The sequence below is a fragment of the Schistocerca cancellata genome, chromosome 7 (genome assembly GCF_023864275.1).
Source record: "Schistocerca cancellata isolate TAMUIC-IGC-003103 chromosome 7, iqSchCanc2.1, whole genome shotgun sequence".
NCBI lineage: Eukaryota > Metazoa > Arthropoda > Insecta > Orthoptera > Acrididae > Schistocerca > Schistocerca cancellata.
The window spans coordinates 290,326,505-290,340,340 of record NC_064632.1 but is presented as its reverse complement, the minus strand read 5'-3'; the positions used below and the strand labels follow the sequence as shown (position 1 = coordinate 290,340,340).

At 42.3% G+C, this 13,836-nt stretch overlaps 1 protein-coding gene across 1 annotated transcript in view; it reads right to left on the bottom strand.

The window, feature by feature from the left end:
* LOC126092249 (dipeptidase 1-like) overlaps nt 1–13,836 on the bottom strand; it is a 310,126-nt gene that overhangs the window by 39,981 nt on the left and 256,309 nt on the right. The window contains exon 10 of the mRNA XM_049907759.1: nt 3,794–3,944. Coding sequence (XP_049763716.1) covers nt 3,794–3,944 — 151 coding nt within the window. The remainder of the gene's footprint in view (nt 1–3,793; nt 3,945–13,836) is intronic.

The following is a 13,836-nucleotide window of genomic DNA, read 5'->3' as shown; positions in this document are numbered from 1 at the left end:
CCATGGTCTAGAAACGACCGGGTCAAAAGTTATAACTGAAAATCGTTGTGATACGCCTGACTGTATACATGTACCAACACTCTTGTTGCTGAGATTATAGGATAGGCAAGGTTCAGTGATGGCAGTACGGACCGAAACAAGGAAAAAATGTCTACTGAACATCGGCAGTACAAGGTATGTTTCAAGAGCTAAGGGCACTTGTTCAATAGATGAGATGTGTTTCGCAGTAGCGAAGATGAACAAGTGCTGATAGCTCATAAGGTATGCAGTTTAGAACCCTTGTTAACGGGGCTTTTCCTTTATTTTGGTCCATTGTACCATACTTGAAAATTACCTATCGTATAATTTTACCAACAACAGTACCGGTAGGTGTATTCCACTGTAAGAGCAGAACGATTTTCACTTATAACTTCCGACTGTGCCGTATCCAAATAAGAGTATTTTATCTCTAATTTCTACATTTACTCTTCTCGAAAATTCTTTAAAATTTGAACATCATCACCGAATCACACTGCATGTGTAGGGTAAGTAGCATCTACAAGTTGTCGGACAGAAAAAGAAATAAAATTAAGGCTACAATTATTATGGAATGTTTTTGTAAACAAATTGGAGTCTTAAAACCAACATTTCAACGTGAATGAAGCTAAATGTATGAAATGTTTATTAACAGTTTAGCCCAATGATGGTGAAATAAGGCCCGTTACTGAATGGATGTAATATTATAAAAATTTAATTTTTTATATTTCAATTAATTTTCACCAGTGCCGTCTGCCTGGCGGCTAGTTTCAGCTCGTAAGTCACATAGTATTATACCGGACAGAAGCACTTCGAAACTCACTTGTTGAACCATCAGCAGCTAAACTCAAATGTTGCTGACGAGGTAACGCTACCGAACCGCGCGTCTAGAATTTGGCTGTCCAATAGGGAGGTTTGGTGGTGGTCACGTGAGTGTGGAGCCACGGCCAGCCGCCGGTAGCGGACACGCTGTCCGTTCTCTTTTGCTGGCAGCTTCCGACCCGGTTACACGCTCTCCTCTCCCGCTCTCTTGGGCAGCAGCCCATTCAGGTTCGGCGGCTTCTCTAGGCCGGCCTTCAACCACTTTTTACTGAAATAAACCATCATGTCTATCATAAAATGTTTAACTTCATCACCTCAACGGGTGCCTACTGCCTTCCCTTCCTCGAAAATCCTGACACATTAACAAAGGTTTCTCAAAGAAAAATATTTAAAAACGAAGGTCTCTCATTGGGAAATGGCGGACGCATGTTGGGAATTGCTAGGTGTAACAGAAAAGTCAACAAAAGTGGCAGAGTATTGCATCCTGAGGAACATTCAGTCCTTCGCGTCCAGCTGAGTGTTAAGCGTCTCAGCCACCAATGTAATTCCACAGCTGTGTGCTGCAATAGTTGTGCAGCATGACTGCTCTGTCAGTGGTTGTGTTGCTACAAGGAGTAGCGCAACACGGCGTCCCAATGGAGGCCTAATATCTGTTCTAACACATCTGGTTGGCGGGAGTATAAATGCTCCCAGCTCAGCAGGTAGCTTGATTCCATCAGAGGTGTCTCTTTAACTGGTCTAGTCTTCACGCCAGATACCAATCCAGTGTAAGACTAAGCAGCTTCATCCTCTTTGAGAACCGTTACCAACCAGGTCAGCTAGTCCTGACAGTTACGTGTTTCGAACTGGATCGCTAAGACAAGGCAACCCATTGGGTGCCACCGCCTGATACTCCAGCCAGTCTCCTATGGTCTCGGGACTGACATGGGGCCAGTCCACTTGTCGCCTGCGTCACGAAGCGCTGGTGGTATTCGACCGCCGTCTGTCTTGGCCTTACATCACTGAGCAGACAAGCTACCTGCATCGGCAAGCCCATTGCTGGGCACAGTTACCACAGTCGTGGCTAAGCGCTGGGTCGTCACCTGTTGCGTACTAGTCATGAACGGCACCTGGGCCGTCGAAGTACTGTGAGGAAAGCATGTAATAATAAAGTAAGTTCCTGTTCAGTAAGCGTTTTTCATTCTACGTTTGCAGTGATTCTGGAGAATTCGTACCGTAACTTTTCACACACGACACTCTCCAACGAGAATTGCCCGGCCTGTAACAAGTAGACAGATAAGTACGAGGGTTATTCGGAGAGTAAGGAACGATCGGTCGCGAAATGGAAACCACAGTGAAAATCAGATGAAGTTTTGTACAGGTGTGTTGCGCGTTGTCTCTAGTATGCCCGTCGATCGCATTAAGTCGTTCTTTTTAGTTATGAGCACACAGGGAGCACATAAAGATACCTAGAACAATAGTGTCTCCCGCCAAGTACGAGGGCCTGGTGAGAAATGTCTGCTGAAGCTATGCAACCAACATTACATAACTGTCGTGTGTTTTCTTCATCAAGACAATGCTGATTCGCATTCTGCAGGGGCAGTGCAGAAGCTCCTGCATCGTTTTGAATTGGAAATGTTTGATCACCCACAATACAGCCCGCAATTGTCTCCCTCTGAGTTTCATTTCTGCTCACATGAACCGCTGGCTATGAAGACAACATTTTGTCACAGACAACGAGCTGTAGGCCAGCGTAGAGAATTGGCGGAAAGCACTGGCGGCTTACTTCTATGACGAGAGTATTGGGAAGTTGGTACAACGCTACGACAAACGTCTAAGTCGGATCGGCGACTACGGAGATAAATCGCTGGAAGTTGTAGCTAACTGTTGCAAATAAAACAGTTTCGATTTTCACTGTGGTTTTCATTTCGCGACCTATCCTTCCTTAATTTTCGAATAACCCTCGTATAATTGTAACGAAAATGAAATAGAGATGACTGGAGTGTGTCATGAGAAGGACTGATGTTAGATGGACAAGGAAAGTTCTTTGCTAGGTCGCAAGAGTTTTTTTCTTAGTCATCGGTTTTCTGACATGCTTGATGAGGGCCGCCACGAATTTCTGTCTTTCGCCAATCCGGTCACTTCAGAGTAACACATGCAAACTACGTCATCCATTATTTGCTGTATATATTCCCATCTCTGTGTTCCCGGGTTTGATTCTGCTGTGAACCTCTTCATTTGTTATGTCCACCTTATTTTCAAAATCTTTCTGTTACACTACACCTCAAACGCTTCGGTTCTCTATTTTCCGGTTTTCCTACAGTACGTAATTCACTAACATAAAATGCTGTGCTACAAACGTGTATTCTCAGAAATATCTTCCTCATATTAAGGCCAATGTCTGATACGAGCAGACGTCTCTTGTCTAAGAACCCCATCTTTACCTGCGTTAATCTGCCTTTTATCTTGTTGCTTCGCTCATCTAGTGTTTCATATTGCTTTGAGAGTAGCATGATTCCTCGATTTCGTCTACTTCTCGGTACAAGAGATAAGAAAAGACAAGGATAATGACCTAATACTCTGTGAGAGGATGATGATAGAAAAGATGCAGGCGCAAAATTGATATAAAGCCGGAAACACCAGTGCGTGGAAAAACGTAGAGAAAGATTTTACCCTGTAGTGAGTGTCACATATTGACAATGATAATCGTGACGATGAGGATGAAGACTCATAAATGGTACTTCTTGAAACTTTTTAAGTAGACTTTCTCGGGATATTTGGCGTCTAGCATGAATTTTCAGCATTTCTATGACGGTGTGAGAGGGCTAGCATATCATTATGTTAATCACTGCACATCTGTTGTATTACAGCTGCAGTGTGAGGAAGCGGTAGTAAGATTGCCATTTTATAAAAGGTGTTATTGTGTATGTAACCATACAAAGTCGTCTAATCAATCTGCATCACTGGAAGCGCTTACCTGTTCGACCTTACTGAACACTCTGAGCAAATTGAGGCCCGCTAGTTTCATGAGGTCATCGGACGACCATTCTGGTTCACCATCCTTGGGCTGTGCGAGTCTGTCAAAGATGGCGGGGTACTTGGAGACGTCATCCACTCCTTCCGGCACCCTGTAGACAGAAAATAACAACAAAATTAGTCGTCGTTGCGCCACCGATAGACTGGCGACAATAGCTGCATGAGAAAACGCTGGCAAATCGTTTACTCCTTTACTTTTCTAGGCGTATTAAATATCTGCTCTCTAAGATTAACTGGTTATATGTAAGAGAGAGCTTGAAGGAACGAACCAGTCCGAATAAACCAAACCCGCAAATAAATAAATACCTTCACAATATCACAAATTCTTCTGGCCATCAGTGCATTTATAGACAGTAGCAAAGACATTCCTATATGGATTATTCTGCTACTTTCATTCTGATATTGCGTACATCTTTAGATGGCTCACAGCTCGCCTTCCAGCGAAACGCGGAAGAGAAATTCAATAACAACCTCAAATTTTAAATGCAGGACGCTTCTGAACTTACTGTAAAAGCTGAAATGACATACTTTGTGGAAGACAGATGAACGATATTACTATGTATATTACATGAAAAGCCAAAGAAACTGCTACACCTGCTTAATATCGTATAGGGTCCCCGCGAGCATGCGGAAATACCGCAACACGACGTGGCATGGACTCGCTAATGTCTGAAGTAGTGCTGGAGGCAATTGACACCATGAATCCTGCGGGGCTGCCCATAAATCCGTAAGAGTTCGAGGGGATCGAAATCTCTTCTGAACAGCACGTTGCTAGGCATCCCAGATATTCAATAATATTCATGTCTGGGGTTTGGTGGGCAGCGGAAGTGTTTAAATTCAGAAGAGTGTTCCTGGAGCCACTCTAGCCATTCTGGACGTATGGGGTGTCGCATTGTCCTGCCGTAATTGCCGAAGTTCTTCGGAATGCACAATGGACATGGATGGATACAGGTGATCGTTCAGGATGCCGTCAGAGTCATATCTAGACGTTTCATTGGTCGCATATCACTCCAACTGCACACGTCCCACGCCATTACAGAGCCTCCACCATCTTGAACAGTGTTCTGCTGACATGCAGGGTCCATGGATTCATGAGGTTGTCTCCATACCCCTACACGTCCATCCGCTAGATACAATTTGAAACTAGACTAGCCGGGCCGGGTGGCCGAGCCGTTCTAGGCGCTACAGTCTCGAACCGCGCGACCACTACGGTCGCAGGTTCGAATACTGCCTCGGACATGGATGTGTGTGATGTCCTTAGGTTAGTTAGGTTTAAGTAGTTCTAAGTTATAGGGGACCGATGACCTCAGCAGTTAAGTCCCACAGTGTTCAGAGCAATTTGAACATTTTTTTTTTTTTTGAAACTAGAACATGCAACATGTTTTCAGTCATCAACAGTCCATTGTAGGTGTTGACGGGCCCAGACGAGGCGCAAGCTTTGTATCGTACAGTCATCAAGGGTACACGAGTGGGCTTTCGGCTCCGAAAGCCCGTATCGATGATGTTTTTTTGAATTGTTCGCACGCTGAAACTTGTTGATGGCCCAGCAATGAAATCTGTAGCAATTTGCGGAAGGATTGTACTTCTGTAAGTTGAACAATTCTCTTAAGTCGTCGTTGGTACAGTTCTTGCACGATCTTTTTCCGGCCGCAGTGACGTTGGAGATCTGATGTTTTACAGAATTCCTAATATTCAAGGTACACTCCTGAAATGGTCGTACACGAAAATCCCGACTTCATCGCTAACTAGGAGATGCTGTGTCACATCGCTCGAGCGCCGACTGTAACATCACTTTCAAACTCACTTAAATCATGATAACCTGCCACTGTAGCAGCAGTAACCGATCTAATAACTGCGCCAGACACTTGTCTTATAAAGGCGTTGCCGACCGCAGTGCCGTATTCTTCCTGTTTACACATCTCTGTATTTGAATACGCATGCCTATACAAGTTTCGTTGATGCTTCAGTGTGGTAGTCTATTCTCTAAGCAAGGTTAAATTAAGTGCTGTGTGAATGCCTGGTGAATGATTTGTGTAAGTGCAGATAATGCTGCTAGTCTCGTCGAGAAACAGGCAGTCTTCTTGCCTGAATGTTTCGGACTGATGTTTACCGCACCAAACACAGCACACAATCAGCAGTGCATGTCAGACAGCGTAGCATGATTGATTTTGCTCACACACTGAACGATATGCACTCCATAAATACAGGAAAACACGCAAAAAACCACAGCAGAGCCAAATTACTATATACAGTATTCAAAAAGCTGTGTCATACATAACTGTTTAATTGCTTTAATAAGGGGTTATACCTCAAGCACATAGATCCTCAGGTTCTGTATTGTGAAACGCGCCTTAAGAGATCATAGGAGTCAAGGAATACTTCTCTGACGTGTTGGTGTATTTAGGGCACCTCAAATGGGGGCATTACATGTTGTAGTAGGGATACACCCATTAGATGATTCGGCAGAAAGCACCATTTTACATGTCACAAAAAGGAGAAATTCGGGACATATAGACAGACAACCTGTCAACTATCTCTCAACAAGGAGGAATTTAAAAATACCGTGACAGGCTAACGCGAGCAACAGCAGAACACCTGGATAAAATATTCTTAGACCTCTCGCTGAGTTACTTCTTGGAAACGTGAGTGGCTTACAGTTACGAATTGTGTCATCTTATGGAACGGCACGCACTGTCAGCGACCTCTCGGGTAAGAAACTAGACCAGTGGTTGGCAAACCCATTATTCAACAAAGCCAAATAACAACATAGCAACAATTGTAATTGCTTTTTAGAGCCATTTTTTTAAATTATGTAATTAGGTAGAGTCTTATTAACTTAATTGGGATACTTCCTGAATGTGATTGAGGAACGATCGCGGGGGTCGATCCCTCCCATCTCTGCAATTCACACTCGTCTTGTAAACTTGATTCGTCTATTTCCCTTCGCTCATACTCTTCATAAGTCCAAACCATCTCAGCATGCCCTTCTTAATAACTGACACTAAACGTTTTTCACATCACAACGGTCTCTAAAATTAATTTAATAATATGTACTTAATATTTTAAGTCTTAGTTAAAAAGTAATACATTAAATAAAAGTCGATATTACTCTTAACTATACGATTTACTGATAAAATTAAATTTACGTCATCTATAAAATTAAATGGTAACAGAGGCTGACAAACATTAATGGTAACAACGGCCTGGCATCTCCTAGGAAAGTTTGGATAAGTCAGGTTTGTATGATGCTGTTTTTAATTTTAGTCGCGGTTCAGGTTTTCATGAACAAGAAGAGTACTGAGTTTACTCTTGATGAGTTCATGCTTGAAAATGATTGTTCGTATGAATATGTGGACTCGAATAAGAAAATAACAGCAAACGCCAGTTTCTCAGATGAGTCAGGAATACTATTCAAGGTGTTAAAATTCGTCATATCTTCCTACGCTTGGTCTTTCTAAGTATAACACTTATGCTGTTAGCTATAATCACATTTGATTTTCTACAATAAAATAATATTAATACGTGAACGCGAAAATTGGAGTACGGGTTCTTAATATTAATTGTACAAGGAAGCCAATGATCCTTACATAATTCGAAAGGTAATTTGCCATACATGTACTCAAAGGAAAAATAACTTGTGTATGTAGCCGTTAAGAGTGGAAAAAGGAAGGAGAAGCTTTCAAATTCGTAACACTGACGTCAAATTCTACATCACGCAAGAAAATCTCAGCCGCGTGGGATTAGCCGAGCGGTCTAGGGCGCTGGAGTCATGGACTGTGCGGCTGTTCCGGCGGAGGTTCTAGTCCTCCCTCGGGCATGGGTGTGTGTGTTTGTCCTTAGGATAATTTAGGTTAAGTAGTGTATAACCTTAGGGACTGATGACCTTAGCAGTTATGTTCCATAAGATTTCACACACATTTGAACATTTTTGAAGAAAATCTCAAATACCTGGACATCTAAAACTGAAGATCTAACAACCCACGCGTTAGCCACCGATCTGGTGCTACAGTAGAAATGACACACGAAAGTAACAACACTTCGTGAAATCACTTCCATGTTTTTATGGTTCATTTGCAGTAAAACGTGCGTACCGGGCAGCTACAATGCTACAACTGGTAGGTCGATGATATTGTCCGCAGTGATAATCAACATATCGCAATAACGAACTCTGTAAATAACGTTGCATATTGGCGTCGTTATTTCGATTACTTCTCTGGAAGTGTAACAGTGTGGCCATTTGCTACCGAACCAGAAATCTGAAGTAAGTTCCTAAATTTAATATTTTGAGTAACTACGAATTCGGACTTCTCTTATTATGCGGAAACTATATTTGTTTTAGGGTATGCCTAGAAGAAGAATGCTAACGGATCAGAGTGAAAGACACACAGCTAGAAAGACAATTTTTGCGAAGAGAAAGTAACAGCAGTGTGGACATTCATAATGATAATGTATCTGCTTTATTTTGCAACCATAATATTAATACGTGAGCATGGAAAATTGAAGTACCGATTTTTAAAATTAATTGTATAAGTAGCCCAATGAAACTTATATAGTTCGAAAGGAACTTTGCCGTAGATGCGGACAAAAGTAAAACATATGTATACATAGCCATTAGGACAGGAGTAGATACACGCACATGACAAAAGTTTTCCTTTGTTTCTGACATTGCTACCAGTGTCTACCACGCGTAACAATCAGGTGTTATGGCAGAAACTACATACGAAAGTAATTATGTTTCGTGAAGTTGCATTCTAGGGAAGTTCATGTTTAAATGTTCCAGGCAGTTCATTTGCAGTAACACACGTATACCGGACAGCTAAAGTGCCGCAACTTCTCCGTCGTTAATGTTGTCAACAGTGGAAAACTAAACGTAGTAAATAAGCCGTCGGGTATAGCAAACGTTGTTTATTAGCGTCGTTTTTTCATTTACTTTGGTGTAAGAGTAGACGGAGCTAACTCTGTGTTCGTTTGCCGCCGTCACACAACGTCCCTTATTATAAGGAAAATGTATTTGTTTTTAGCTGCCTCGAAGAAAAATATTAAAGAGTTGGACTGAAAGACGAAGAGCTAGAGAGACACAATTGTTGCGTAGAGAGATGGCCGGGTTGTTTGGGGAAGGAGACCAGACAGCGAAGTCATCGGTCTAGTCGGATTAGGGAATGAAGGGGAAGGATGTCGGTCGTACCCTTTCAAAGGAACCATTCCGGCATTCGCCTGAAGCGATTTAGGGAAATCATCGAAAACCTACATCGGGATAGCCGGACGCGGGATGGAACCGTCGTCCTCCCGAATGCCAGTCCAGTGGCGTAGAGAGAGTAACAGGAATTATGCAGATGTCGATAACGACAATTCTGTTGTGGTTCTGGAGGATACATGTAAATGTGTGCTGAGCAAAATTTCAAATAATTTTGAGAACTGCAATTGCAGTTTGTTAAACTTACTGTGCAGATTTTCTTACGCAAATCATTTCGAGTCTAAAGTGACTTTACGCGATACAACGGCATTCACATTGCGTTTTCATAAGGGTAAAATTAATTTGCAATCATTAACACAATTTATTTTTCAACGCGGTGTATCAAACACTACCTTCAAATGATCGAACAATTAAAGAGAAATCAAAGAATTGTTTGTAGAATACACGTAGCTAAAATGCAACATTTGCCACGGATGAGTTCTATGGCTAAAATTTCAGACACTTTAAGACACATAAGAACTGCCATCACAGACGAGGTTCACTGACGCAGTTGGCCGAATTTCCAGCACAGGCGATACTAGTGTCTATAAAAGCACAAAGACGTTCAGATTTCTATCCCCTCAATCTTTGTTCTTGAAACCCATAAACTGCCAGTGCCAATACTAAAGGGAGGCACTTTATACTTTGTGGAAGAGTCACACTCCTGGGGACAAAAAGCCGCATGTGGCTCTCGAGCCGCAGTTTGTCGACTACTGACACAGACGAAGGAAACGTTTCGGCCCTGAATGTCGCTCCCCCACCAAGCAGTGTACCTATTGTGGATACTACTAGCAGAAAGGAACAGGTGGTTCGACATCTCTCCCAGAAAGTCGCCGATGAGGTAAGACTTGCGTCTTACCCCCAGCCAGTACTCTTAAAGTCAAACATCAGCAGAGAGAAAGAGAAGTACCATACTTATTCTAATGCTACCGAAGACCATAGCAAAGTGTCATCATCGTAGGAGGTCTATCCGTACAGGCTCAAATGAGACGCTTCGCTGTTATACACCAGAAGCTGCTGAATACTCTATCAGAAGATGTAAAACATACCAGCACTCGAGATCCTAGACAACCCAGGCAGTATGGTTTGCTTAAAATTCACAAAGAAGATGTGCCATTGGAACCTATCATTGGTGCTGTTGATTCTCCCACCTATAGGCTAACAAAGTATCTAACCAAGTTATTGATTCCAACAGTTGGCCGCAGCAATCTTCACATTAAAAGCTTCATTGAGTAAATCGTAACAATGAGGTTTGGTCCAAAAGAATTTTTAGTCTGCCTGGATGTTGTCTTTCAATTTGTTACAGTTTTTGTGGAAGACACATTGAAACTGATAGCAGAGCAGTCTCCTCCTGAAACTGCAAAATTCTTCCACCATGCCATGAGGACTGCCTGTTTCTTGAATAGCGGTAAATTTTGTGAAATTACTTACGGGTTGGCTATGGGTTCTACACTGTCTCAGTCAGTGTCCAATTTCTTCATGCATCATTTTGAAGAACGTGCATTAATTTTGGTTCCACTTCACCTGTATTCATTTTACAGTAACACCCACGAAAGTCAATTGCTCCTGACGAAGGTGATGATGGTAATAGTCGAAAGCTTGAGGATTTATTCCGAACTGACGCGGCAAGAAGTATGTCAATGTTTTATTCAAGGGTGTCGTCACAAGAAACGTTCTCAAAGTAAAACCTGTCAAACATTCGCGGATGTTACGAAATATTTTCTAGTCTGCAATGGCCAACGAAATTGTAATTTTCCTAGCCAACATGCACAATTCTGTACTTTCATACTGGCCATGATAAGCAAATCAGAAACATCTCGCTAATGCCATGTAAAGCCGTCTAGAATCTTGATAATGGCCTCAGTTCAACGACGAAGAGATTCGTCAAGTTTTTTCAGGTTCGCCGTATTGAACTGAAACCATTAATGATTAGATCCTATAACAATGACGTCAGTGCGGCGATGTTGACTGCTATTTTTCAGCTTCTGTTCCATATATTATCTCTGGGATTAAGATCGTGTGACACAGCAGGAGAGTCGAGGTGTGATAGTGTGTCTGAGTGTTAGTGAAACCAGGAACATATACGTGGAGCTTTGTGACCAAGGGTGGATTAAATGTATGCGATGCATCAGAAAAGTAATGTGACATATCTTTTCGGTACCATAAATGTTTCTTATTTTAAATGCAGCGATTACTCCCAGCCATACTGTGGTGGTTCTGCGAACGGCTGAAAGCAAGGGGAAACTACAGCCGTAATTTTTCCCGAGGGTTTACAGTTTTACTGTTTGATTAAATGATGATGGCGCCCTTTTGGGTAAAATATTCCGTAGGTAAAGTAGTCCCCCATTCAGATCTCTGGGCGGGGACTACTCAGGAGGATGTCATTATCACGAGAAAGAAAACTGGCATTCTACAGATTGGAGCGTGGAATGTCGGATAGGTTAGAAACTTTAAGAACGGAAATGGATAGATTGAAGTTAAATATAGCGGGAATTAGCGACTTTTGGTGTCAGGTGAAACAAGACTTCTGGTCAGGTGAACACAGGATTATAAATACAAAATCAAATATAGGTAATGCTGGAGTAGGTTTAATAACGAATAAAAAAAATAGGATCACGGGTAAGTTACTACGAAAAGCATGGTGAACGCATTATTGTAGCGAAGATAGACACGAAGCCCACGCCTCCCATAGTAGTACAAGTTTATATGTCAACTTGCTTCGCAGATGGTGAAGAGATTGAAGAAACATGTTATGCGATAAAAGAAATTAAATGGCTCTGAGCACTATGGGACTTAACTACTGTGGTCATCAGTCCCCTAGAACTTAGAACTACTTAAACCTAACTAACCTAAGGACATCACACACATCCATGCCCGAGGCAGGATTCGAACCTGCGACCGTAGCGGTCTCTCGATTCCAGACTGTAGCGCCTAGAACCGCTCGGCCACTCCGGCCGGCCTTTGAGGTTTGCCGACGTTATTGTAATTCTGTCAAAGACAGCAGAGGACCTGGAAGAGCAGTTGAAGAGAATAGACAGTATCTTGAAATGAGGATATAAGATGAAAAAGAAAACTGGAATAATGGAATGTAGTCTAATTAAATCATGGGATACGGAGGGAATTAGATTAGAAAATGAGACACTTGCAGTAGAAGATAAGTTTTACTGTTTAGGGAGCAAAATAACTGATGATGGTCGTAATAGAGGGGATATAAAATGCAGACTGGCTATGGCAAGGAAATCGTTTCCGAAGAAGACAAAATTGTTAACATCGAGTATAGATTTAAGTGTCAGGAAGTCTTTTCTGAAATATTTGTATGGAGTGTATCCATGTATGGTAATGAAACATGGACGATAAATAGTTTAGACAAGAAGAGAATATAAGCTTTCAAAATGTGGTGCTACAGAAGAATGCTGAAGATTAGATGGGTAGATCACACAACTCATGAGGAGGTATTGAATAGGGGAGAAGAGGAGTTTGTGGCACAACTTGACTAGAAGATGGGATCGGTTGGTAGCACATGTTCTGAAGCATCAAGGGATCACCAACTCAGTATTGGAGGGCAGCGTGGAGGGTAAAAACCGTACAGGGAAACCAGATGATGAATACACTAAGCAGATTCAGAAGGATGTAGGTTGCAGTACTTACTCAGAGATGAAGAAGCTTGCACAGGATACAGCAGCATGGGGAGCAGCATCGAACCAGTCTCTGGACTGAAAACCACTACAGCACAACAGCTTCCTCAAACCACTCAATGACCTCGGCCCTCTGCTCAGACCTTTTAGTTGACATTACTCTCTCAATGCCACACTGTAATTGCTGCTGTTCGCACAAAACAGTTTCACTACTTGTGCAGGTTTCCTCGTCTCGTTTGTCGTACAGTTCACTCATGTTATGGCTGGTAAAATTATAGCATTGTCATGCAAACAGTGTGCCAGGTTTGTGCCCCGTGGCCAAAATTGGAATTAATTTTTTCCAGCGTTAATCGATTCCACTTTACCGCTTTAGGATATCTACCAAGCTCCGCTGACATACGATAATTACAGCTCACTTGGGACCTCCATGAGTAGCAGTACTTAAAGTACAAGGTATGGTGTCAGGCAGAAATCAGGAAAGGGCCAGCACTCTGTGCGAGCCCACACTTGTTGACAACCTTCTGAGGAGGCGGCGCTGCAGTAATGGGTAGGTGAGGACAACATCCTCAGGCACCATGACGACTAGCAGTTGCTGGCATATAGCTAGAATGTTCAAGAACCTCCAAGAACAATCAGGAAAAACACCTCTCTGGGAGAAACTTGGACAAAAGACCCTGAAACACCAGTATACGTATGGCCAGTGGAGGGGACCGAGTCAGTGACTACCAGGATGTAGAAGAAGCGGTGCTAATGCCTAACCTTGAAGTCACTATAGAGCGACACTTTGATGCTGCTGTAGTAAAATCTAACAGAAGACTGTACACAGTTGCAGGAGGATAACTGTGATTTCAAAATGTATCCAGAACAATCATTGAGGTTTTCGCTTGTTAAAAAAGAACAAACTTTGTAGAATTTGTCTCTAGTAGTAACGAGTAATAGCTGATTTTTTTTTTGTATCGGAATAGAGAATGGAATCAGCACTTGTCTCCTATTGTGGGTAAAATATTTGACTGTGTACTGTCGGAATGAGTTCATCTCTGACAAAACTCAGAAACCAGGAGTTGTTGGAAGGGATTAACATACAGGGTGACAATTATTGCACTGTATGAAAAAGAA